This window comes from Balaenoptera borealis (assembly GCF_965194805.1).
Source record: "Balaenoptera borealis genome assembly, chromosome: 16".
In the NCBI taxonomy this organism is placed as follows: Eukaryota; Metazoa; Chordata; class Mammalia; order Artiodactyla; family Balaenopteridae; genus Balaenoptera; species Balaenoptera borealis.
Genome location: NC_138872.1, coordinates 24,909,094 through 24,935,383, shown reverse-complemented (window position 1 = coordinate 24,935,383; position 26,290 = coordinate 24,909,094). Strand labels below are relative to the sequence as shown.

Here is a 26,290-nt window from a genome sequence, read left to right as displayed (position 1 = left end):
TCGAGCCCTGGGGGAGCTAAGATCCGCCTACCCTCCCTCCCAGCCGTCCCACGCTGGCTTCTGATAGGCTACCGAGGCTGTCCGCCTTGACACGGGGCTGTGCGCAGGCGCAGAGAGGCAGCGGGACTGGGCTGAGGGCTGGCTACGCGGAGCTACCGGATCGGTCCGAGATGGTGAGTGTCTGCCGGGAGCTTGTGGCAGGCGGCCGGGAGGTGGCCGAGCACGACTTCCCAACACCCTGAGCCTGGCCTTCCATCCTCCGGGGGCGGCTCCGAGCGCTGGACTGGGCATCCGCGGGGCTGGGCGGGGCCGGGCCGAGTTGTCTGGAGGTCGGAACCCGGGCGGCGCGGGCCTCCAGACTAGACCGAGGGGACACCGGATCCCGCTCTCCCTAGACCGGAAGCAGTTGCTTAGGCCTCGGCGAAGGATTGACGGAGATGGGGAGGCAGGCCCACAGGCCTCTGCCTCCTAGCATCCTGGGCCTTGTTGCGAGATAACAACAATAATGATTACACTTCCGGGAAGCTTAATTCGTGTCAGGCACTGCTAAGCGCTTTACCTACCCTGCCCTTCTTCCTCACCATAGCTCTGTGAAGTAGGTACGACCATTATCCCCCTTTTACATACTTGGAGTCTAAAGCCTGGTGAAGCTAAGTGCCTTGCCCCAGGAAACGGCGGAGGTGTATTTGAACCCTAGAAGCTCGACTGCTGCCTTTCTGTCCCTGTGGTTCTTTCGAGACTCTGGGACATGGTGCATGAGTCAGAAACGAGCGGGATCCACCCTTGGGGTTCCTGCCTTGCTGGCTAGAATTGTGGGCTCCTTACGCCTTTACAGGTTTGTTTTCTTGTGTTTTTAATCCTCCCAACTTGTAAAAAACTTGAAAAGACCTTTTAAATGTTAAATCATGTGAATGGTTTTCGGAAATCTTATTTAACAATTTAAAGTCAATAAGAAACAGTGCCGTGACCTGGAGGTGACGACTTATAATTAGGCATATTACTCCTATTAGTCATTTTCTCTTCAGTTTTTGCTTTATATAGTTTAGCTGTATACTTTGCTTTATATAGTTAGCTAGTTTATAGTATAGATGAAGTAACTTCATCTTTCACATCACTTTTTAAACTAAAAAAATTTTTAACACATCTTACAGTAAAAAAAGTAATAATAATAATAATCTGAAAGGATCTAAGTGAAAAATAAATCTCCCACCCAACCCTGACACCCAGCCTCAGTCTCCTTCAGAAACATTGTTAGTTTCTTTTATTAATATATCTATATAAGCATGTATATATGCCCCCTCTTTTTCTTACACAAATGGTAGCTTCCTGCAACCTGTACCATGCTGTTGTGTGTTTATATTCATAAAAGCAAAACATATTTAGATGCACAGTTTAACAAATTCAAGCAGTACCAAAGTATGTAATGTAGAAAGTGTAGGTAGTCCCTATCTCACTTCCCTCTGGTAATGACTGTTGACAGTGGGTGTGTTTCCTTCCAGGTTTGTTTAGTGCATAAGCACATTTATATATAGCCTGTTTATTACATGAAACTGGAACATATGTATTTATACATATTAAGTTTACTTTAGGCTAATATATATAGATAATCTCATTCTGCAACCTACTCTGTTCACTAAAAGATATCAAATATTTTTCCATGTCGATAAATACAAATCTACTTCATTTAAAGGACTGTATTCATATTCTATTGCAGTATATACATTTAGATGGTTTACAGTTTTTCAATCCAGACAATGCTGCAGTATTATTTTTGTCTTTTTTTTTTTTTTTTTGCACTTAGTGTTATGTAGTAGTGGTACTTCTGGCATGCATATGTCAACATTTTGGTAGAAACTGACAAATTGCCCCTTAGGATGGTGAGGTGATATAAAAATCATCCATAATTAGCATCCAGTTTTACTCCATCACACAAGTATTTTCATCTTTGTACATTCTCCTTCCTCTTTGTTCACATATGCTTATTTTTCAAGATGTACCTGCTAGTTTTTTGTTTCTGTTTGTTTTAATGTCCAAAGCCATATAACTTTGTTGCTGCATCATCTTTGTAATGAATCATTTTTAGTAACTACATAATAGTCAATGAAATATTTTTACCATAATTTGCCAAATCATTCCCCTGGTGTACATTTGGGTTGCTTCTAGTTCATTAACAGAGATAACACTGTGATGAATGTCTCTGAATGCGTAGAGTTTGTTTTCTTTGTCTTTTTTTTTTTAATTTATTAGTTTATTTTCTTAGGAGAAATTCTCAGGAAAAGAATTTCTGAGGCAAGGGGACCAGCACTTATGGTTCTCGCAATAGTATTGTCCTGTAGCTTTCCCAAAAGGTCGTATTGCCTTCGTACCAGTTTTGCCATAATACTGCCAGCGTTCAAAAACAGAATCATTCTGTGTGATATTTTGGAATTACTCCTTTGTTCTATTTGATGCAAATGTTTTTCCCTCCTTTTAATTCATTTTTGTTTTACAGCAATTAAAAATTTCATGCTTATTAGTCAAATTGGTTACAGTTCCTTTGTGAATCATTTGCTTCAGATGGTTATCCCTCCTATGCCAAACCAATGAATAATCCTGGAGTTTTACTGCTGCTTGTTTTTTTTTGTTGTTTGTTTGTTTTGTGTGTGTGTGTGTGTGTGTTTTGTCTGTCAGCAACGTGCAGCTGGGAACTAGAGAACCCTTCTCTGATGCAGACACCCATGTTAATAGTAATAAAGAGTCAGGGTGCTGAGGATACCAGTTGGGCTGTCTCTAGGAGCAGGACAGGAATTTGGTGATGTGAGCCGACCCAGAATATCCACTCAGATATTTCTGGTACCAGTTGGCTAGCACTGCAGGGATGACAAACATTAAAGACAAAGGTGGCATGACTTGGATGCCTAACTAGGACTCCTTTCCCATCTGCAGATGTCTCTGTTGCTGCTTGTGTCTTTTGGCATCATTCGTTTTCTTTCTTGGCTCCTCAGGGCTGAACTTGAAGTTTGTTTTAAGCATTATCTCCTGAAAGCAGGTGTGCAGCACCTCCTCTAGACCTCATGACCCCCACTCACCCAGGCCTAGCCCCACCATACAGGTCAGGGTCAGACTGGAGAAGCTATTTTCTAGTCTTCCAAGAAAAAATTTTTATTAAATTTGACTACATAAAAATTTTGAACTTCTGATTATTGAAAAAAATCATAAGGTTACATTTGAAAAGTGGGAGAAGTGTAATTTATATGATGGACAAAAGTCTAATATTTCTAACGTAAGTTTTTGAAAATCAGTAAGATTTGTAGAAAAATCAAAAGACTCAAAAAAGGAGAGATGCAAGCAAATTCCACTTTAACTTCACTGATAAGTTTTTTGTTTTTTATTTTTCTGACGAACCTCACTGATAATTCTTAAACATTAAAGAAAAGTTGGCTTTCTATTACTTGGGTTTTGCCTGTCAGATTAGCAAAGAATCAAACACCTTGGCATTACTGGTTCTCTTTATTCCTTTGAACATGCCAGACTCCTTCCCACTTCACTGCCTTTGCTTTCATCCCATTGCGTGGAGTGCTTTTCTTTCTCATCATTTAGTTCTTGGCTTAAAGATTACATCTTCAGGCGTTCCTGACCACACTCGTCAAGTAGCATCCTCCTGTCCCCCACCCCCCCATCCCTGTACCCTGCAAGAATCTTGGTCATTTGTTTTTGAAGGTCTCTTCCACCAAAATGTGAGCTCCCTGAGGACTGGGACCTCATCATTTGCGGTCAGTGGTATATTCAGCTCTTCTCTTTTTTTAAAAATTTATTTTATTTATTTATTTTTGGCTGCATTTTGGGCTTTTCTCTAGTTGCAGTGAGCGGGGGCTACTCTCTGTTGCAGTGCTAGGGCTTCTCATTGCGGTGGCTTCTCTTGTTGCAGAGCACGGGCTCTAGGCACGCAGGCTTCAGTAGTTGTGGCACTTGGGCTCAGTAGTATGGCTCGTGGGTTCTAGGGCACAGGCTCAGTAGTTGTGGCGCACAGGCTTAGTTGCTGTGCGGCATGTGGGATCTTCCCAGACCAGGGATCGAACCCGTGTCCCCTGCCTTCGCAGGTGGATTCTTAACCACTGCACCACCAGGGAAGTCCCTCAGCTCTTCTCTTGACCTGCTGTGTGTCCTTGGGCAAAAACTCTTCTCCTTTCTGAACCTTGGTTTTTCTTATTGTAAAATGGAGATCATACTAACCATGGAAGGTTCAGATGAGACGTGTCTGAAAACATTCATCCTAATATCTGACCTGTAGCAGATTCTGAGTTGGTCATTGTATATGTGTATGTCCTCCCTTTCTTGGTAAGTGTGTTTACTTTTTAAGCAGCCAGATCTCAGTTGTTGGTTCTCATTAAATTTAGGATCAACTAAACCCTAGCTCCTTTTCACCCTGGGTACTGTACTTAAAAAAGTTGATTTTTGTAAAACATAGTTGTAGAAATGGTTTTTATTTGTTCCTTAAGTATCTATTGAGCCTATACTGTACCAGGTACTGGGATTACAAAGTCTAGGTTCCGGCTCCCAGGGTGCCTTGGGTCTGGAGGAGGAGACAGATGCAAAACAGGCAGTTACACTCCATTGTGATAAGTGCTGTGGAGTCAGGGTGCGTGGGTACCTAGAAGAGGGGCAGGTGTCAGAGAAGGCCTCCCATAGGAGGCTCATGAGCTGAGTCCAAAGAGTTGGGAGTTAGTTACATCAAGTGGTTGAGTGAGGGAGAGAAGGTTGCTGCTTTCAGAAGGAGCAGCACATGCCAGGCCCGGGCTCCGGCAGGCTGTGCTTGCCCCCTGCAGTCCACTCTCCACACAGCAGCCAGGGCCATCCTTTTGAAAGAGATCTTGTCACTGCTCGCCTCAAAACCTGCTGGTGGCTCCTCACACCCTCCCCATTAAAAACCAAAGTCATTACTCTGGTCTGTGAGGGCCCCTGAAACCTAGTCTGATCCTGGCTCCCTCCCTCATCTGGCTGCCTGCCACTCACTGCCCTCAGCCACACTGGCTCCTTTGCTTTTTTTCTGGAACACTCTCCCTAGAAGTCTGCATGGTTAGCTCCCTCGTTTCCTTTCAGATCTCTACTCAACTATCACCTTAGTGAGGCCTTCTCTGACCACCTTGTTTAAAATTGCCATCAACCCCTGCATTCCAGATCCCCCATCCCTTCTGTATTTGACATTTGTATTTTATTTAGGTTTTTTTTAATGTCTGATTCCCTCCCCCCACCCACCAATGTCGGCTTCATGAGAGCAGGGATTTTTGTTGTATTTTGTTCAATACAGCATCCCTAGGCCTAAAACAACATCTGGCACATAGAAGTTTCCCATATAGTTATTGAATGAATAGCAGTCTTATGAAATTTCATCTTTTTCATTTCAGCCTCACTTTCCAATCTCCAGGGGTATCTTGGACTTCGATTCTGGCATCTTTGGTTTTAGTTTGCCCCGTCCCCAGTTTGATTGCAGATTGTTTGAGCTGTCCTAAATTGCCATCCTACTTATTCCTATATATTCTTATTCTCATAATGTTGAGAATGTCAGAGCCCTGTAGTTCCCAAATCAGAGATGTCTGATCTCTTGGATACACAGAGAGATGGGTTAAAAAATGTTTTTAAATAGAAACAATAGGGACTTCCCTGGTGGTCCAGTGGTAAAGAATCTGCCTACCAATGCAGGGGACGCGGGTTCGATCCCTGGTCGGGGAACTAAGATCCCACATGCCGCGGGGCAGCTAAGCCCGCGTGCCACAGCTACTGAGTTCGCACGCCTCAAGGAGAGAGGCTGCATGCTGCAAACTACAGAGCTCACGCACCCTGGAGCCCACAAGCCACAACTGGAGAGAAGCCCGAGCACCGCCACAAAAGATCCTGTGTGCCGCAACTGAGACCCGATGCAGCCAAATAAATAAACAAATAAATAGATATATATGTGGAATTATTATATAAAAAATAGAAACAATATAATAGAGTAAAAGAGGCTGTTTAAAAAAAAGAAAGAAAGAAACTAAAACCTAATCTGTACTTCTCTGCTCTCGGTGTGGCTTTTTGTTTTTTTCCATAATCCTTCTAGCCCTCTTCTTGTTTTCATGTGTATGCAATCTTGCAGCACTTTCTCTTTGTGGTGGTATAAACATTCTGATCCCCGTTGTTAATGTATGTATTATATTCCTGTGAACGGACATTCCAAAATTTCCTTGGCCTTTTCCCTAATTACTGGGCGTTTTGGGCTCCTCCTGCTTTTTTGTTATTGCAGATGTCACTGCAGCAAACATCCTGCTGTGTTCTTTTAATTCTTTTGGATTATTTCCTTAGGATGAATTTCCAGGAGGGTTACCAGGTCAGATTGAGTACTGTGTAGTTTTGACCACTATCATACTTTACCACTCCTCTCCAGAATAGTGTGTAGTAGGAGCTCACTGGAAGTCTGCTGAATGAATTATGATCTCATACATGTATAACCCACTGTATTATACTCTCACATCCACATAGCTAGCCCTGTCCTTTTACCAAGGCTCCAGATTACAGAGGCATCAGGCTGCCATTTTGTAGGAGGAACTTGTGTGCCCTTCCCTCCGGCATTTGAGAGTATTCACATGTCATTGGGAAGTGGGTGGCAGTGACTGGATTGTGAGGCCTGTGCCTACTAGAAAAACAATCTTTGTGCTATCTCCATCCACTGTTTAGAAGCTCCTCCCCCCGGGCCAACTCATTAGCCCCTGAGGGTGGGGGACCACTCTCTTGGTGAACAGAGCCTCTGTTTCCAACATAGTCTGACTCTAAGCCTGTGAGGAGCTTCTGACTAGATTCTGGATGGGTACAGAAGGGACCTCCTGAGAACAAACACTTCGGGCCAGTCTCCGTCCACAGGAAGAGTTAGACCTAGTTCAGTTTAGCAGCTATTTATTGAGCCCCTACTCCGCAGACCATTATAGGGACTCCAAGTAAAGCAGTACCTAATGCATCCCCAGAGAGGTACAGTCAAGGCTTCATGGAGGAGGTGATATCTTAGATGGTCTAGAAGAATTTGCTGGATTTCAGCAGAGAAGAGGCCCTGTTCGGGTAAAAAGATGTGGAGACAGGGAGGTATGGACATGTAGGTGGAGAGTGGATGGAAGGGTAAAAGAGATGGGAATAATAATAGAGAAGGGCTTGCATGGCAAGGTGAGAACCCAAAGTCTGATTGTCCACTCTGTTTACAAATTCCATGTGCCAGAGTATCCCACCCAGACTAGCACCCGGAGGTGCAGGATTAATGAGCCCCTTCCTGAGCATTTGCTATGGCTGTGTGCCACGTGTCACCCTGTCTCAGGTGCCAGCTTATTAGGTCACTGAGTCTATCCTCATGGGATCATTTTGCTTCCTTTGGAATGTCTCCTTCCTGTTAGACACTCCTATTTGGATTTTTTTTAATCATTGGAGTCCTCTGGTTTGTCCCCCAGCTGTACCAAATATGTGAGTCATGGATGTGTCTGTACTCCTGGGAATGGTATTTGAATTCTGCTCCCCAATAGCTGAGGGGCAAAGGGCCCCTGATGGGCAAAGGGCCAGGAGCACAGCCCCACCCCATACTGGGAAGATGATGGTTTAGATGCTGGTGGTGGCCTAGGGACCATTCAAAATAGGCCTGGGGAGCTTTTAGAAAGTGCCACATGCCTGGGTGTTAATTGTTTGTTGTTGGAATGTGTGATTTCATCTGCCAGGGCTGTGAGGGAGTTGATCCAGCCTTCCTGACCCCTCCTAACCTTGGTCTTATTCTCTCTGGCAGGCAGAGGTGGAGGAGACACTGAAGCGACTTCAGAGCCAGAAGGGCGTGCAGGGAATCATCGTGGTGAACACAGAAGGTACACCCTTCTTCCAGCCATGACCTGAGTGCAGGCAGGCCCCCAGAAAACAGCCGAACACAGCATAACACTTGCTTTTTACTAAACCTCTCATTACCTGATCTATTTCTCACCCTTTTTTTTTTAAACACCTCTTGTGTCCAAGCACTATTACTAGAATTCTAAATTTAAAAAAAGGAAAAATCCACTCTATCCCAATGCTCTGACACATCATACTTTTCAGTATGCCATACTTTTTCAGCCCTTGTCCAGGTGCATTTTCTCTTGGTCATAATTACAGTTGTTACTCTTTTGCATATGTTTTACTCGTGAGTTTTTGTTTGTTTGGGTTTCTTTTTTTTTTTTTTTTTTTTTGCTCCGTGGTTTACAGAAGCAAAATTTTTAACTGCCGGTACAATGTTTATTGACCATCCTACATTTATGCTGTTTCTACTTTTTTTTGCTAGATAATACTCTTGTCAACTTATTTGGGCCTATAGTTTTCTGGGACATTATTTCAACAACTAGAAGAGTACAGATGCTAATTTTCTCATACTGCAGTAGACATGGTGAAGAAGGGAACTAACATTATCACACATCTATTCTGTGCCAGGCCATGGGCTGGTGCTTCACAAAACATATTTTTTCATTTATCCCTTGAAGCAGCTCTGTTGTCTCCATTTTGCGGTGGAGAAGAGTGAGTCTAGAAATTTAATTGATTCACCTACCATTATAGAGCCAAGATTTCATCCCAGGTCTGTCTGAATGCACTTGTGCTCTTTCTCCCACACTGTGCTGTGAAGGACCAGAGGGTGGCTGCTGGACTATGTCCCAGGCCATGTCCAGGGTCACCCAGCTGGGCTCCCCCAATTCTCAAATCCAGTGCATTCAGTCAGCTCTGCTTTGCTTGAGGCTCCTTGAGAGCCTCTGTGTGTATGCATTGTCATTCTGGGCCTTGTTTTGGAAAGGCAGAATTCTCAACAGTGCCTACTTAAATAGAGCAGAATGAAAGTCACCAAGGGTGACAAATTGAAGGTGGCATGTCCTCAGAATGTTGTTTTCCAAGTCGTCAGACCCTGGCCAGCCCAGAGCCACGCAGAGTGTGCTCCCCAGCTTTGTCAGACTCTAATTAAACCACGAGGTCATTGCATTCAAAGGAGGCAGCAGGTTGGGGAGCCCAGAGGACACTGGGAGGCAGCTCGGGTCCACCACTGATCAACCGGGTGGTTGATCTGAGGCTTCCCCTTCCTCTTCAGAACTTAGCTGCCCCAAATGAAGTGGTTGGTCCTTGCTACAGGGAGCTTCTTGCTCCGAGACCCAAAAGACTGTATGTCACTCAGAAAGAGACTCTCTTCTGGGACTGGACATTTTTGACCCCAGATGGGGAGGGAACAGCCCCAGGGGCTGACTCCCCAGCTGGGACCCCTAGGCTTCCAGTAGTATTCCAAACCACAAGGCTTCATTCTTGCCTTAAAACTGCCCCCAAAGTTGAGCTTTTTCATTGGGAAAATATAGCCCCAGCTGCTTACCACCTTTTGGATACTAATGATGAGCACTTATTTTTTGTATACTAATGTGGCAGTATGGCACAGTGGCTAAGAATATGGAATGCGGAACCAGACTGCCTGGGTTTGAATCCTGACCCTACTTACTTATCAACTGTATGATCTTAACAAGTCACTTAACCTCTCTGTTCCAGTTTCCTCATCTGTAAAATGTGGACAGTCATACTACTTTCTTCTAAGGGAAGCTTTTAGAACGGTGCCTGATGTATAGTAAATGCCATGTGAATGTTAAAAATTATTGTGTGTGTGTCTTTGTTTATTTATTTATTAGCCATGCCGCGTGGCATGTGGGATCTTAGTTCCCCAACCAGGGATCGAACCCGTGTCCCCTGCACTGGAAGCACAGAGCCTTAACCACTGGACTGCCAGGGAAGTCCCTTTGTTTATTTATTTTTAATTTATGTTCCATTCACGGAGCTCCCACTTCAGTCTCTCATTTACATTTCACACAGTGACCCTGCAAAGCAGGGACGTTTGCTCGTTTTTCAGATGAGAAACTGGAAGCTGAGAGCAGTGAGGTAACCTGCCCGAGATCACCCAGCCATAGATGGAGGTGGTCAGAACTCACTGCTCTGTGGGACCCTTAAGCCCTCTGAAGACTTCCATTAGAGGTGATCAGTTAAGGATGATTGTATTAGGGACCTCTATTAACTCCTCTCAGGCTTTCCTACCCCCATGATTCAGCTCAGCTGCATCTTCCTGCAGGATGCCTTCCCTGACCAGCCCAGCCCAGAGGGATTGCTTCCCGCCCCTAAAATCATGACATGCTCTTGTCCCAGTCACTTACCAACCACCTGCCACTGCCTGTTGACGTCTCAGCCTTGGCCACATTTAAATGGTGTTTCATAATAAAAGAGTGAGTTTAAGCAGACTTAACCAAGAATGTAAGGAACAGGGCTTCCCTGGTGGTGCAGCGGTTAAGAATCCGCCTGCCAATGCAGGGGACATGGGTTCGAGCCCTGGTCCAGGAAGAATCCACATGCCGCAGAGCAACTAAACCCATGCGCCACGACTACTGAGCCTGCGCTCTAGAGCCCGCGAGCCACAGCTACTGTAGCCCGCGTGCCGCAACTACTGAAGCCCGTGTGCCTAGAGCCCCTGCTCCGCAACAAGAGAAGCCACCGCGATGAGAAGCCCATGCACCTCAACGAAGAGTAGCCCTCCCTCGCCACAACTAGAGAAAGCCCACGCGCAGCAACAAAGACCCAACGCAGCCAAAAATAAAATAAATAAATAAATAAATTTATTTAAAAAAAAGAAAGAAGAATGTAAGGAACATTCTATTTGTACCTCTCCAGAACCCCTGCCATCTTCTGCTGCTACCCACACAGGGCAAAATAAAAGACTCAAATATGTAAACTCTCTGAGGGCAGGGATTTATCTCTTGTGTTCACTACTGTGTCCCCAGCACCTGCAACAATGCTGACACAAAGTTGGTGCTTAATAAACATCTGTTAAGTTTTGTTAATGTTTTTTAATTGTTGATTGATAGAGGTGGGTTTGGTGAGAGGACCTGGCTATACAACCTGACAGATCTGAGCCCCGGATTAGAAATCATGCCTTCGAGGTGACCAGCCACTTCTGTGGGCTGCACAGTGCCTGTTTGTGAGGGCAAAGGCCTAGAATAGTCAGCCTAGTCATTAGGCTGTCTGTGAGGTGTTCCCCAGCTCTGGCATCCTGTGAATCTGGAATTATCTCTTGTCCTTGTTTGAAATTATCCCCAGTTTTGGTCCCTGCCCTCCATCCCCACCCTGCCAGCTCTGTGTTTTCTTTTGTTTTTAAAGTGAGCCAACAAGAAGTTAGTTTCTTTTCTCCTTTACACAGTTTCTCACTTGGCAGAAATGTGATCACATTCATGACAGTATTTGGGGGTTTTGGGGTATTTGTTTATTTTAAATATTTGTTTATTTATTCGGCTGCGCTGGGTCTTCATTGCGCCATGCTTGATCTTCGTTGCCACCTGCGGGATCTTTAGTTGCGGTGTGCAAACTCGTAGTTGCGGCATGTGGGATCTGGTTCCCTGACCAGAGATCAAACCCCGGCCCCCTGCATTGGGAGCGCAGATTCTTAGCCACTGGGCCACCAGGGAGGTCCCATGACAGTATTTGAACTATTAGAAGTACACCTGTGTCTACTCATTTATCAACAGCCATAAATGCTTAATGCAGTCTCTCTAAAGACACTGGTGAGCACATCAGACCTGGTTCTGGCCCTCAGGGAGCTTAAAGTCTTCTGGGGGGGGGGCAAACAATGATCACTTCCATAAAGGTGTGATACCAAACTCGAGTTAACTGCTCTGAAGGACAATTGCATGGTGCTGGGACTGTAGAATGGGGGCACTGCCCACATCTGGGGGTGGATGGAGACATGAGGGACAGTGAGAGTCAGGAGAGAATAGGGGAGGGAAAGAAAGTTCCAGGCAGAGGGACCTGAGAGAAGGTGGCCTTGTGGTATGTAAAAAGAAGGTCAAGAAGTTTGATACCCAAACTTTGCCAGGCCTCGAGACTGGCCCCTCAAGTTTCCTGGGGTATGGGATTTACTGTGTGGGTGATGTTGATAATAAATCAACACTTATTACATGCATACTATTGCTAAATATTCTCAAATGAATTAATCCATATTTAATCCTCACAGCAGCACTTTGAAGCACAGATGAGGAAATGGAGGCTCAGAGAGGTTAAATCACTTGTGTAAGGCCACATAGCCATGAAGGGGCAGAGCCGGGGTATAAGCCCAGGTCATCAGATTTCAGAGTTCCTGCTCAGTCGTCTCCCCAGCTGCTTATACTGCCAACCTCAGGAAGGTTCCACTATTGAATGAGGCCTCGTGGGGCCCTGGTGGGTACATTGTTGCCATCCAGGACCCAACAGCAGCCCTGGTGACCTGGTCATCTTGTCCCTTAAAGACAAGCGATCACTACAACCTGTTCTCATAACTCCACTTGGCTGAAACCAGCTTCTCTGACTCAGCTGCTTCTCCTGCTACCATGCCCTCCTCTGCCCACTCTCGTGTTTCTCTACCCTAGTAAGACAAGGTTGGATCAGTTTCTTGCCACTCATGGGTAGGCCTGAGGGTTACTGTCTTTGGCTGATCCCTTGGCTGGTCAGTTATGGGCCAGATAGCAGGGTCCTGGACCCCAAATCCAGCCACTTATGTGTGGGGAGCCACTTGGGCCACATTTGTCACAAGGGCCTGTCAGCTGTGGGCACTCGGCCTCATCGATGGAGCCTTCTGCTGACATGTTACGGTGATTCATAGGCACCTTATGACCCAATCGTGGCCTGAGGTGGCTCAAGCTGAGCCCTCTTCCTCACCTCCATGACAATAGGCACTCTCCAGTGAGGGAGGTCCATTTAATAGTTCATCGCAAGGAAGCAGTCCTCAAAACAGAAAAGGCTTGTTGCAGGATGTTGTTCACTGCACAGTAATTAAGTAAAAAATCCAGCCTTAGTACCCAGCAACAGGGGAATGATTAACCCTGTGGAATGGCCACTTGTGGGCTCATTGAAAGCAGTAGCAATGCTGTTTACAAGGGTGTTTGCAGACAGAGAAACAGGCTTTAAATTGTGGGCACAGTCATGTGTATAGGCAGTGTGTTTATAACTGGGCCCTGGGCTTCCCTGGTGGTGCAGTGGTTAAGAATCCGCCTGCCAATGCAGGGGACACGGGTTCGAGCCCTGGTCCGGGAAGATCCCACATGCCGTGGACCATCTAAGCCCGTGCGCCACAACTACTGAGCCTGCGCACTAGAACCCGCGAGCCACAAATACTGAAGTCCGCGTGCCTAGAGCCCGTGCTCCACAACAAGAGAAGCCACCACAATGAGAAGCCCACGCACCGCAATGAAGAGTAGCCCCCGCTCACTGCATCTATAGAAAGCCCGCACGGAGCAACAAAGACCCAATGCAGCCAAAAATAAAAATAAATTAAAAATAAATAAATTTTGGGCTTCCCTGGTGGCGCAGTGGTTGAGAATCTGCCTGCCAATGCAGGGGACACGGGTTTGAGCCCTGGTCTGGGAAGATCCCACATGCCACGGAGCAACTGGGCCCGTGAGCCACAATTACTGAGCCTGCGCGTCTGGAGCCTGTGCTCCGCAACAAGAGAGGCCACGATGGTGAGAGGCCCGCGCACCGCGATGAGGAGTGGTCCCCACTTGCCGCAACTGGAGAAAGCCCTCGCACAGAAACGAAGACTCAACACAGTCATAAATAAATAAATAAATAAATAAAAAAGAACGTGAATTTCTTTAAAAAATAAATAAAATAAATAAATAAATTTTAAATAATAATAACTGGGCCCTAAGCCTTCCTTGGTGGGAACTGGAGCAAAACACCAGTGATGGTTCTATCTGGACACAGGCTGACCTTTCTTCTTCTATCTACTTTTTAGTATTTACAGATTTGTAGGAGGTATTCTCCTTGTTTCTGTTCTAAGTGTTACGAATGATAGTCTCTCCTTCTATTGCTGGAAACCAGCCAGTACGATGTGGCCCTGTGAAAGGAGCCTGGCAGTGGAGCCAACAGGCCTGCGTTTGAATCCTGACCCCACTGCTTCTCTTTACCTGCTGTGTGACCACAGGCAGGCCACCTCACCGCTCAGAGTTTCTGTTGCCTCATTTGGCAAGTAAAGATGGTGACGCCGCCCTTAGAGTAGTTCTGGGGACTGGTGTTGACATATTTCAGGTGCTCAACACTTGCCTGTCAAGCTTTCAGTAAATAGTGGGCTTTGACTGTTAACTGCCAGTCTAGACTCTAGAATTATGGGTGTGGGGCTAAGAGCTGGGCAGAAAGGGACCCCAATGTTCTGCTCAGTCTCTGTCTCCTCTCCCCTCAGGCATTCCCATCAAGAGCACCATGGACAATCCCACCACCACACAGTACGCCAACCTCATGCACAACTTCATCTTGAAGGCCCGGAGCACCGTGCGTGAAATTGACCCCCAGAATGACCTCACCTTCCTTCGAATTCGCTCCAAGAAAAATGAAATTATGGTTGCACCAGGTAAGGGGTCTTCCACATCCCCACTTAGGAGCAGACCCTCACAGTGTGTGCTCTGTAGCTATCAGGACGGCTTAGCACATGGGTGTCTCCATAGGTTCCACAGAAAGGCCTGAAGAGCAGAAGGTACAGATTTGGTTGCCTCACCGCCTGGCCTGTCTCCAGCTGGCGTCCCCAACAAATACTCATTCACAGTGACTCTAGGCCAGACCCCGTCCTGGGTTGTAGGCCACAGCGGGGAATTATGTTCTCATGGGGGAGAGAGACATATAAGCATATCACAGTGTAATCCTCACCTTGATGTGGGGGAATTCAAGGAGCACTTGGGAACATAGAGGAGGGTGTGATTAGGGCTGCTTGTGGCGGTCAGCAAAGGCTTCCCAGAGGAGGGAGCACTTGAGCTGAGTCTTGAGGGCACAGGTGAAGAGTAAGCAAGCAGGGTGGGGCTTGGGGGTGCCGGGAGTGGGAAAGCTACGCTTGAAGAAAAAGGAATTCAGCGCTTCTAAACCAAAGTGTGAGGCAAAAACACCATGCACTATTTTATCCTTGAAAAAATGTTAATTTGCCCACTTCCAAACGATAGTCCTATTTCTCTGGACCCCATACAGACAGACCTTCCTCCAGCACTGGAAGAGGTTGCTGCTTTTGTTTCACGTGAAGTGCTTGGCTTGCACTTGGGGACTGTGTGGTGCAAACAATACCTGTCTTAGGTCTTAGGATCATTCTCAGGGTGATGAGATGCTTACCGTGGGAGGAGCCCATGAGGACTGGGACCACAGGAGGGACAGCAGGGCCACCTGCCCTGCCCTGCCTCACCTCACTCACACACACGGCCTGGAGTGGTAGACAGATCCTCCAGGACTGTTTGTGCAGTTACTTCTCCCCCTCCATCTCCTTTTTGGCTGAGCCCCGTGGTTGAGTGTGCCTGAGTTAAATGTGCACATGGTGATGGAGGCAGCTGCAGTGCAGCTTGTCTAGGGCATCAGGATATGTGTAGGAAGGAGTGTGAGGTGATATGTTTGGTCCAGTTTAGAAGGGGCCTCAAACGCAAAACTCAGCTGCATGGACTTGACCCTGTGAGCAGAGGTTTTTTAAGGCAGGAGGTGATAGGATTGTGATTGGGGGCCTGGATGAAAGAGGGCAGTGGGGAGGCTGGGACATTGACTGCCCCTGGGCTTTGCAACACAGGTGGCGAGGAGGCTGGCTGCAGAATTCTGAGGTATTTGATGGCGGTCAACCACTCCTTGCAGCAGAGCAGTATTGGTTCTGTTCCCAGGCCTGTTCGGGTCCAGTTGAGCTGCTTGGAAGGATGTGAAGGAGAGACCCATAGAGCCAGTCACAGGGGCCCACAGTCTCCTGGGGACACTCCCTAGAGGGGTGGGGACAGAGCAGGTCAGTCACAAATAAGAACCTAGGATAACTTCAGAGTCATTTATTCCAAAAACATACATACACTGTTTATCAATTTAATCACTGTCTAATGCATCTCATGCCAACCAATGATGAGGTCTCTGATTCTGTCAGAGAAAATAGACTGCAGCAGGCACAGCATCTGTTTTCCCGGCTTCACCTCTTACGAGCATGACCTTTAGCAAATCACAGAACTCCTCCGAACCTCTGTTTCCACATGTGTAAAGTGTCTAGTAGGGGCCGGTACTGCTCTGGTATTCTGAGATGCCTCATCTGGTTGAGTATGTTGGCACAAGTTTGGGCAGAAAGGCTTGGAATCAGATTTGAACTCACATCCCTCCCAAGACTTCATGCTGTGTGATTACAGACAAACCTCCACTCCCCTAAAAATTAGGCTACCAACCCTCCAAATCAGAGCAGACCTTATGCCCCACCTGGAAGCTCACAATGTGAAGCAAGGACAAATTATGTGGTCTCCAAGTCGACAGACTCTCCGTGGACAGCGTCTCTTGGCTTAAAGCTTCCAAGAATGTCTGCTCTGGAACAGCTGAGTTAACACAGTGTAATCAAGCTTTAACACACTGCTTCCCACAAAGCACTGGGAGTGCTATTATTGAATGTAGAGCTTGATTATTCAGAAGAAAAGACACTGATATTGCTAATAGTATCTGTTTTTATCTGTTTTATCGGTGGCTTGTTAATTATTTCTATTTTTATTAGTGATTTTTCACTTACACAGATTGCTTAGCCATGAAACTTAGTCATATAATATCTGTTCCTTCCCAGATGTCCATCGTCATGGGAAGAAGCAAGCTTTAGGCTTGAATCTGAACAGACACAAAGCAGACATGGCCAAGGTCCTGCCATTTTTCACATGTTCAGCAGGGGGCAGACCAGAGGCATTCAGCATCTGAGTCAAACCCCGCTACCCCACCTGGCATGTTTGCCTTGGCTTGGACAAGTCATTTAATTCTCTGAGCCTTAGTGTTCTCATTAGTAAAAATGAGAAAACACTGGGCCCTGCCTCATAGAGTGATTCAGGGATTCATTGAGGTGCTGTATGAGAAGTGATTGACCCAGAGCCAGCACGTGGAAGCCTTGGTGAATGTTTGCAGTTTGATTATTAAGTGGGCAAAGCTGAAACACCCCGCTTCTCCTATTTCCTCTTTTATAAAGTGAGAGGCAGTCAGGCTCACCCCAGAGGACTTGGACTTGCTATGATTTCATGATGGACATTCCTTCTGACTGGCTGGATCCCCAGAGCTGAAATTCAGGTAGCTTTGGACCCCTTTGACCTGGCGCCTTTGAAATTTTCTACTCCAGAAGGCTCTGGAAAGCTAGCAACTGAACTTATGACAGAACTGACATTAACCCAAGACTAGTGGGGTTGAGGTTAGAATTCCATCTTTGATACTAATTAGCTGGGTAACCTTAAACTAGTGGTTCTTCCAGAACCTGCAGCATCAGCATCACCCGGGCACTTGTTAAAAATGCAAATTCTCGGGCTCCACCCCAGACCCACTGAGTCCGAAGCCCTGGGGGTGGGACCAGCAGTGTTGTTTTAAACAGCCTTCCAAGTGATTCCGACACCCTGTAGTTTGAGAACCACTGCTGTAGGAAACCTTGAACCTGAGTTTCCCTACCCAAAAAAACGTGATAATCCTACCTCCCTGTTGGTACTGGGAAGATTAGAAATGAGGATGCGGGGACTTCCCTGGTTGGTCCACTGGTTAAGAATCCTCCTTCCAATTCAGGGGAAGCGGGTTCGAACCCTGGTCAGGGAACTAAGATCCCACATGCCGCAGGGCAGCTAAGCCCACACACCACAAGTACTGAGCCCACATGCCTCAACAAGAGAAAAACCCGTATGCCACAACTATAGAGAAGCCCACACGCCGCAAGGAAAGATCCTGCACGCCTCAACAAAGATCCCTCATGCCTCAACTAAGACCTGATGCAGCCAAATAAAAAAAAAAAGAAAGAAAGAAATGAGGATGCGCTGCCGAGCACCACTGCCGGGTAGGGTGAGGGCCCCGCTTCGCGGCAGCCACATGTGCAGAAGCCCCCACGGGAAATTTGCAAGTTTATCTTCTGTTTCCCCGCAATTGGAAGCAGCCTGAGTATTGATGCTTTTTATCCCTCTCTGCCCCACCACCATTTTACAGTTGGTGATTTAATGATTTATTGGCTTTGTGGTGTGTTTTTCTCCCATTTTACGTTTAGTGATTTGTTTTTTCATTTTTCCTCTTTTGCAGATAAAGACTATTTCCTGATTGTGATTCAGAATCCAACCGAATAAGCCGCTCTCTTGGCTCCCTGCGTCATTCCTTAATTTAATGCCCCTCAAGAATAATAGCGTTAATCATGTCAACTGACTGGCATATGGAAGTCCTCTTAGAGCCCTCTCAGACCAACCCGGCTGCAGCTCCACCTGCCCCACCAAAGTCATCCCTCTGCTGGCCAGTCGCACCTGATTTTCCAGGAGGAAAATCCCATCCAGGTTTACAGAGCAAGAGATTGTGAGAAGCCCACACACCCTGTTTCCTTCTGACTTTGAGTTCACTTTGTTGCCCTTGGAAAAGGCTGTTTTTCTTTAACTAAAAATAACCAGAACGCTTTCACTGCTGTGTGTCTTTAAACACTAGGTTGAAAAGGCCTCCCTTCCTGTGTAATCACGTGGTCTGAAGGCTAAGCCCGGTGCCCCCGTGGTGGATTGTGCTCCATGCTGCACCTGTGACCACACTTTCTGAGCTGGACCTGGTTCATGACTGGTGTCCTGGTTTCTGGGCCTCTAGTCCCTAGCCACCCCTTTTATCATTTCTCACCCCCACCAATGTTTTGAAAGCTTTTTTTCAACTACACTTCACTGGGGAAAGGAAAGGAAAGGAGTGAAATTTGTTGAGTACCAGGTGTGGCTTATATCATCCTCATAGTTCCCTACAGACGGGGTGGTAAAGCCATCTTAAAGATGAGGAAGTTGGGTTCTCAAGAATGACTTGCCTGAGGTCTCACAGCCGGGAGCACAGGTGTCTGACTCCAAAAGCTCTGCTCTTTCCACACTACCTTCCCCAGAAATCCCAGATGGTCTGGTTCACCCGAGCGAGCTCATCCTGGGTAAGCATCTGCCTTCCCTTAGACTCGAGTCCTGGGGTGTGGTGGGGATGAGGGGTTGCACCGGCCACTCAGTGAGGCTGTAGGCCACTTGTCATCCAGCAGCACTCGGATTTTTTTCCCCCAGAAACCACATGTATTTATTTTTTATTAGGTTCTCTTTTTGTCTTTTGTTTCTTGATACAGAGGGAAAGGATTTAAAACTATGGTGCAAACCTCGAAATTCCCCTTCATTGTCCTTCTCCCTTCCCCGGGCAGTAACCTCCGACTACAGTGTGAGTTCTTCCATCCAACAAAAATGCTTTTCTAAATTTTCCAGTGAAGTTTCTTAACAGTATCAGGGGAGTAAAACATGTACCCTTGGGAGCCTAGAAGTATAGTTTATAAGGTCTCGGCAAAATTTCTTCAAAATCTATTTTAGTGAAAGATCATAGGAATTTTCCACTCCATAATCGATATGTTTGTGTTAATATAGAAATAATCCTTTTAAATACTTTTCCCCAAATCTTCAAATAAAACTGATTCTCTGAGCTATCACTGCATGCTGTCCCTGTCCCTGTGGACCAGGAAGCACATCCTGGGAGGTGGTGACTGCAGGACTGCAGCAAAATGACACTGGATCAGTAATTACCTCAGAGATGCCGGGTTTAAAGGAAAGTGAGGCATGGCCACCACTATCTCCTTTTTGTTCTCAGAGGCTGTTGAGGCTTCGATCCAAGTCTAAGGTTCCCCTGTCCTTCTGTCTTGAGTTTCTCCAAGAAGAATAATGGGAGAAGATGGTCTGATTAAGATAAATTACCCCAGAGGAGAGGTCGGGTTTCTGTAGAGGGGAGAAGGAGGTCTGGCAACAGAGCAAGAGTTTAGAAAGAGTTTAAGACCTGGCCCTCCTCTCTTCGCTTAGTTTCTCAACCACCCCCTCTTGTTTGCCTTAAAGTTCTCCGTCATAAAACTTCCCTCAAGGTCCTGAGGAGAGTTTGGCTCCTTCTGGCTTTGGGGAAAACCGGATGACCCATGAACATAAAGATGTTCCGCCTCCTAGTCCCCTGGGCAACGGGTTTTCACACCTGGAAGCTTGCCTTGCATTCATTCCAGTTTGTGATGCAGCATGGACTCATGTACCCTGGACTAAACTCCAGGTTTTAAGAAGTCTAAATAATGGTGCAGCACATGTAAATACCCAAGTGTTTCTGTACTTAAAAGTAGCAAGTGTACAGGAATAAAATAACTACTAAGATTAGAAACTGACGTTGTCCTGGGTGGGAGGGAAGGGCATGGCTTCTGGGTTTCAGAAGTATATTTGCCAAAAGAGCAGGGTGTTTCCGCTCCCAACATTATGAAAAAATAAAATTTTTTTTTGGCCCCACTGCTTGGCATGCGGGATCCTAGTTCCCCGACCAGGGATCAAACCCATGACCCTTCCAGTGGAAGCGCAGAGTCTCAACCACAGAACCACCAGGGAAGTCCCGAAAATTTTTAAACATACAGAGAAGTTGAAATAATTTTATATTCTCCGTTTAATTCTGTAATTGCTACAATAACATTTTGCTGTATTTATCACATAAGTATCCATTCCTCCATCCATCCAATTTTTGGATGCATTTCAAAGTACAGTTGCAGACGGTACACACTCCTAAACACTTCAACATGCGTATCATTAGTTTGTTTACCCTTTTTTGGGGAGTGGGTAAGATTTGCATACAGTGAAATGCACTAAGTTTACCACTTTAACAAACGCTTACACCTGTCAACCCAACCCCCCTTTCAAGATCACATCAGCCCAGAAAGCGCTCTCCTGCTGCTCCCCAGCCAGTCTCCACCTCCATTCACCAGAGGCAACCCCTCTCTGATTCCCTTCAGGTGTGATATATTGCTGGGATCCCTGAGCAGGGGACCTGCAGTTCAGGTAATGGTTGCCTCCCAGGGAAAATGCTGCAGCTGTCCTCTCCCTTCACCATTTATTCCTCCACTTCAGTACTTGCCACTGTTCTGGAATTCTGATGTTTCTCTGTGAGCTGGTATTGCCTTTCTCCAAAAATGTGTTCTAAAAACACTCCAGGAATTATAGGCTTTCTCCCTTTTCATATATTTGACTCTCAAACCAACTGCACTTTTGTATATTTTTTCATTGAGAACCCTAAACCATCTTTCCACACCAAATCCAGGTTCTGGTGAATTACCAGAAAAAAAAAAAGAAAAAGAAGTGGAGATCTCATAAATTTGATCACTGCAGCAGGTAGAAATCATTAAATTGCCAAGCACATCAAATTGGTTGATGCAATCCAGTGTCAGTGAACTTAAACTGATCATATTCAATCAAGAAAGAAAATAACACAAACACATTCAAAGTGCTGGTCCTACCATTGTGTTAAACAAGCTCAGTTGGATCAAAGGGCAACTTTATTTGGGTCTCCCACTGTCTTTAACTTTATTCTCTGGGGCTTGCTCTTCCTCTGCCCCTGGATGGCATGTAGGGCAAGTCCCAGGCTTCTCCCATCGGTAGATGACGCATCAGTCCAGTGTAACAAAACTTTTGAACGGTGTTTGGAGATAGAAGCCACCCCTTCCCCAGGCTGGGCCCGCTGCCAGTCTTGCCCCTGGCAGTGGAGGGGCAGCAAGTGCTTGGCTGTGGCCTTTTCCCCCCTGCCTTGTGCTGCCCATGTTGCTAAGAGGGGAGTGCGATGAGGGGAGGAAAGTTCATACTTCTTCAATACTGTTGTGAACTGGCTTCTTCCTCTCGGAGCCTGGTGCGTGTTCAAAGCTGACACTTGTGCTTCTGGTACATTTTACACGGGTTTTCAAAAACCTGCCCCTTGTCCCCCCCCCAACCCCGTTACCTTATGTTGTGCATCCCCAACCTTCCATTCCCTTACTTTGGGTGACGTGCTCGCTCTGGCTGGCCCCTTGTAACTTTCCTTTTGGCTCCTGGTTCTCAGGGTCCCTCTCTACACACTCCCTCTCTATTGATTCAAGGTGAAGCAGAATCACCCTACCACCTCCCTCCATGGATGGTGAGACTCAAGTACATCCACAGCTTCTAAAAATTGTCCTCTAACTTCTAGCACTTTTATAGGCTAAAGATGAGGCAGAAGTGTGAATTCACTTTGAGACACCTTGTTTTTCAGTCCTGCATTGGTCCTGTTCCTCTCCTGGCATATGGCAAGTGTTGCCTTGGGGTCTCAGCAGAAACTGAGAGGAAAGTAATTACAGTTTAACATCCTCCTTCACAAGAAATATGTTGTTAAAGACTTGCCTAAAGGCGTGGTGGAATAGGGAATTTCATCATTTTTAATTATCTGGGTTTAAGCACTTTTGACATGCAAGACTGTTGTTTGACTTTCAGGTATTGGGTTTTCATATATATTTAGGAAAAACATCATGAGCAAAAGTAGCAGACTGCCTGTAACTTGTTCTTATTTTGCAATCTTCCTTTGCAAAAGAGTGCTTTGTTTATTCATTCAGTTATTTAGTGAATGCCTGTTATGCCCAAGGTCCCAGTCTAGACATAAAGGAGATGGTGGCAAGAGCTTATTTCTAGTGAAGATGAGATGACCAATTGAAAAAACAAAAACCAAACTATGCTTGGGCCCCACCCTAGACCAATTAAATCATAATCCCTGAGAGTAAGCTCTGGACATCATCAGTTTGTAAAAGCTCCCTGGACATACAGCTAGGGTTGAGAACCACTGGCATAGTCCTTCATGCCCTGGTTAAGAGTACAGGAGGCTATAACAAAAATATCATTCGGAGATAAGAACTTTTGAAAGATAAAAAATGTGAAGGGAATAAGTGCAACAGAAGAGTTGCAAGATAAAGTTGAGAAAATCTCCCAAAAGGTGCGAAAAAAGAAAATGGAAAAGAAAAGTTTAGAAGATTAAAGGATCAGTCCAGGATATTCAACATCTGATTAACAGGAGTTCCAGAAAGAGAAAGTGGGGTGGAAAATTATCAACAAGAGACTATAAGAATATTTTCTAGAAGTAAGGACATAAGTTTCCACATTGAAAGATCTGAGTGTCTAGAGCAGTTAATTTTAAAAAGACCCATGCCAGGCCTCATCATCATGAAATCTCAGAATACTATGGACAGATATGATCCAGAGAGAGAAAAAAGAAAAACAGGGTACAAAGGATTAGAAATCACAACAGCACTGGACATCCCAACAGCATCATTAGAAACTAGAAGAGAATGCCCTCAAAATCCTGATTAAAAATAATTTACAACCTAGAGTTCCATACCCAGCCAAACTATTAGCCAAGTGTAAGAATAAGGTAAATATTTTTGGACAATAGAAGGTCATGTATTTATCTGCCATGCGCCGTTTCTCAGGGAGCTACCGAAGAATGTACATCAAAATAAGGGAGTGAAGGAAAGAGTGTAAAGCAGGGTATCCAGGCAATTTGAGGCTCCAACACGAGAGAAAGTCAAAAGGGTTATGTCAGGATGGTGGTGAAGGGTGCTGGGTAGTTAACCTAGAAAGAAATGCTGAATGGGGTAGGAGGTTGTTTCCAAGAAGAAAACAAAACTGATAGGTCATCTCAGGTTTTTGAACACATTCAGAGGAGATTTTGAGCTTGAGTTTTCAGAGAAGTTTGAGAAGCCTAAACATTCTTTGTTCAGGAGGCCTGAAAGGAAAGTCAAGGGCAGGAGGTGGGGATTTGGGAGTCACTGTCATGTTGGAGGCACTAATGGGTGTGAACGTGGACATGACCAGGATGACATGAGAGGGCTGAGGAAAGCTGAGGGCCAAGGCAGGGTGAGAACGCTGAGGAACAGCTGGAGGCTGGAAAGGCCAAGGGGAGGCAACCTCACCAGGTGACCAGCCAGCTCTAAGGGCCAGCGTCTGGGGAGGGCAGGGGCTAAGGACACAGCAGGAGGGGAAGGGGGTGGCAACCCTGGCCCTGTCATTCAGGGAGGTGGGGTGAGAACTGAGCACTCCCTTGGCTAGAGAGAGAGAAGGGGACCAAGGGAGTGAGGCCCAGAGGAAGGAAAGGCCAGGTCCAAGGTCCCATGTGGGAAGTGAGGTTGGTGGTCATGGCCTACACTTGTCTTCTAAGAGTTTTCTGGTTTCAGGTTTTACATTCAAGTCTTTAATCTATTTTGAGTTGATTTTTGTGTATAGTGTAAGACAGTGGTCCAGTGTCATTCTTTTGCATGTGGCTGTCCAGTTTTCCCATGAAGAGACTGTTCTTTCTCCATTGTGTATTCTTGGCTTCTTTGTAGGTAAATTGACCAGATATGCATGGGTTTATTTCTGGGCTCTCTATTCTGTTCCACTGATCTATGTGTCTGTTTTTATGTGAATACAATATTGTTTTATAATAGCTTTGTAATGTAGTTTGAAATCAGGGAGTGTAATGCCTCCAGCTTTGTTCTTCTTTCTCAAGACTCCTTTGGCTATTCAGGGTCTTTTGTGATTCCATACAAATCTTATTTTATTTTATTTTTTACTATTTTTTTAAAATAAATTTATTTATTTATTTTTGGCTGCATAGGGTCTTTGTTGCTGTGCATGGGCTTTCTCTAGTTGTGGCGAGTGGGGGCTACTCTTCCTTGCAGTGCGTGGGCTTCTCATTGCAGTGGCTTCTCTTGTTGCGGAGCACAGGCTCTAGGAGCACAGGCTTCAGTAGTTGTGGCACATGGGATCAGTAGTTGTGGTGCACGGACTTAGTTGCTCCACAGCATGTGGGATCGTCCAAGACCAGGGCTCGAACCTGTGTCCCCTGCATTGGTAGGAGGATTCTTAACCACTGCGCCACCAGGGAAGCCCCCCCATACAAATTTTACAATTGTTTGTTCTATTTCTGTGAAAAAGGGCATTGGAATTTTAATAGGGCTTGCACTGAACCTGTAGATTGCTTTGGGTAGTATGGACATTTTAACAATATTAATTCTTCCAATCCAAATGAGCACAGAATATCTTTCCATTTATTTATGTCTATTTCAGTTTTTTTCATTAGTGTCTTCTAATTTTCAGTGTGCAGATCTTTCACCTCCTTAGTTAAATTTATTCCTAGGTAATTCATTCTTTTTGATGCAATTTTAAATGGAATTGTTTTCTTGATTTCTCTTTCTCATAATTTGTTATTAGTGTATAGGAATGCAACAGATTTTTGTATATTGATTTTGTATCCTGCAACTTTACTGAATTTGTTTATTAGTTCTAACAGTTTTTTTGGTGAAGTCTTTAGTGTTTTCTATGTATAATATGATGTCATCTGCAAATAGTGACAGTTTTACTTCTTCCTTTCCAATTTTGGATATCTTTTATTTCTTTTTCTTGTCGAATTGCTCTGGCTATGACTTCCAATACTATGTTGAATAAATGTGACGAGAGTGGAAATCCTTGCCTTGTTCCTGATGTTAGAGGAAAAGCTTTCAGCTTTGAGTATGATGTTAGCTATGGGCTTGTCATATATGGCCTTTATTATGTTGAGATACCGTCCCTCTGTACCCACTTTGTTGAGATTTTTTATCATCAACAAATGTTGAATTGCAACTTACTGAAATGCATCAAAAAGATAAAACAGATGCATGGACAGATTGACAGATAGTGATAATGCAAATATAGCAAGTGTTAAGTGTAGAATGTAACTGGTAGGTATATGGGTGGTCATTAAACAATTATTTCAAGTGTTCTATTCGCTTGAAAGTTTTCATCACAAAATGTTTAGGAAAAGCATATAACATATTAGAATGTGATAACTGCTCTGTCAAAAAAATTCAGCAAGGTGTTGGGAGGGAGGATAGAGAGTGACTGGGGTGGAGGCTGCAGTATTAAATAAGATCATTCAGGAAGGCCTCCCTGAGGAGACCTTGGAAATTGAGAGTGAGCCACAAAGAGATCTTGGGGAAGAATGCTCCAGGGAAAGGGACCAGTAAGTACAGAAATGCTCTGGGGCACACGTGTGTCTGGGATTCCCGGAATAGTGATAGCAAGGAGGCCAGTGTAGTTGAAGCCAAGGGGGCAAGAGTGAGGTAGATAAGCCCAGAGGAGCAGCAGGAAGGCAGATCCTGCAGGCCTCATGGCATACTGTTCAGCCTTTGACTTTTACTTTGAGTGGCGTGAAGGAATAGCATGATCCAACACCTGTGTGCACAGGAGGACTCTTGTCAGTGTAGTGAGACCAGGCTCAAGTGGGCAAAGCCAAAGCAAGGAGACCAGGGAGGAAACGATGGCAGTAGACAGACAAGAGATGATGGTGGCTCTGACTTGAGTGGCAGGAGTGGAAGTGGTGAGAGGTGGTCAGATTCTGGAGATATTTTGAATGTGGAGCCAAGAGGATTTGGGCCTGGAGAATGTGTGGGGCTGTGGGAAAGAAAGGAGTCAAAGATGACAGATGCGGAGAGGGAGGGTTACAATCAGAGTCCATTTTAGGGGAA

General features: G+C 45.5%; 1 protein-coding gene across 2 annotated transcripts; it reads left to right on the top strand.

Moving 5' to 3' along the window:
- Nucleotides 1-21: 21 nt before the first annotated feature.
- On the top strand, nucleotides 22-18,420 carry DYNLRB1 (dynein light chain roadblock-type 1). Of its 2 annotated transcripts, none has more exons than XM_082358950.1 (4): nucleotides 22-173; nucleotides 7,769-7,844; nucleotides 14,225-14,392; nucleotides 16,976-18,085. In XM_082358950.1, exons 1-4 carry the CDS (start codon nucleotides 171-173, stop codon nucleotides 17,026-17,028), a joined length of 300 nt encoding a protein of 99 aa, XP_082215076.1. In that variant the 5' UTR covers nucleotides 22-170; the 3' UTR covers nucleotides 17,029-18,085. The 2 variants fall into 2 exon arrangements, with proteins under 2 accessions (XP_082215076.1, XP_082215077.1); XM_082358951.1 differs by having other exon boundaries at nucleotides 24-173; nucleotides 18,055-18,420.
- The last annotated feature ends 7,870 nt before the right edge of the window (nucleotides 18,421-26,290 follow it).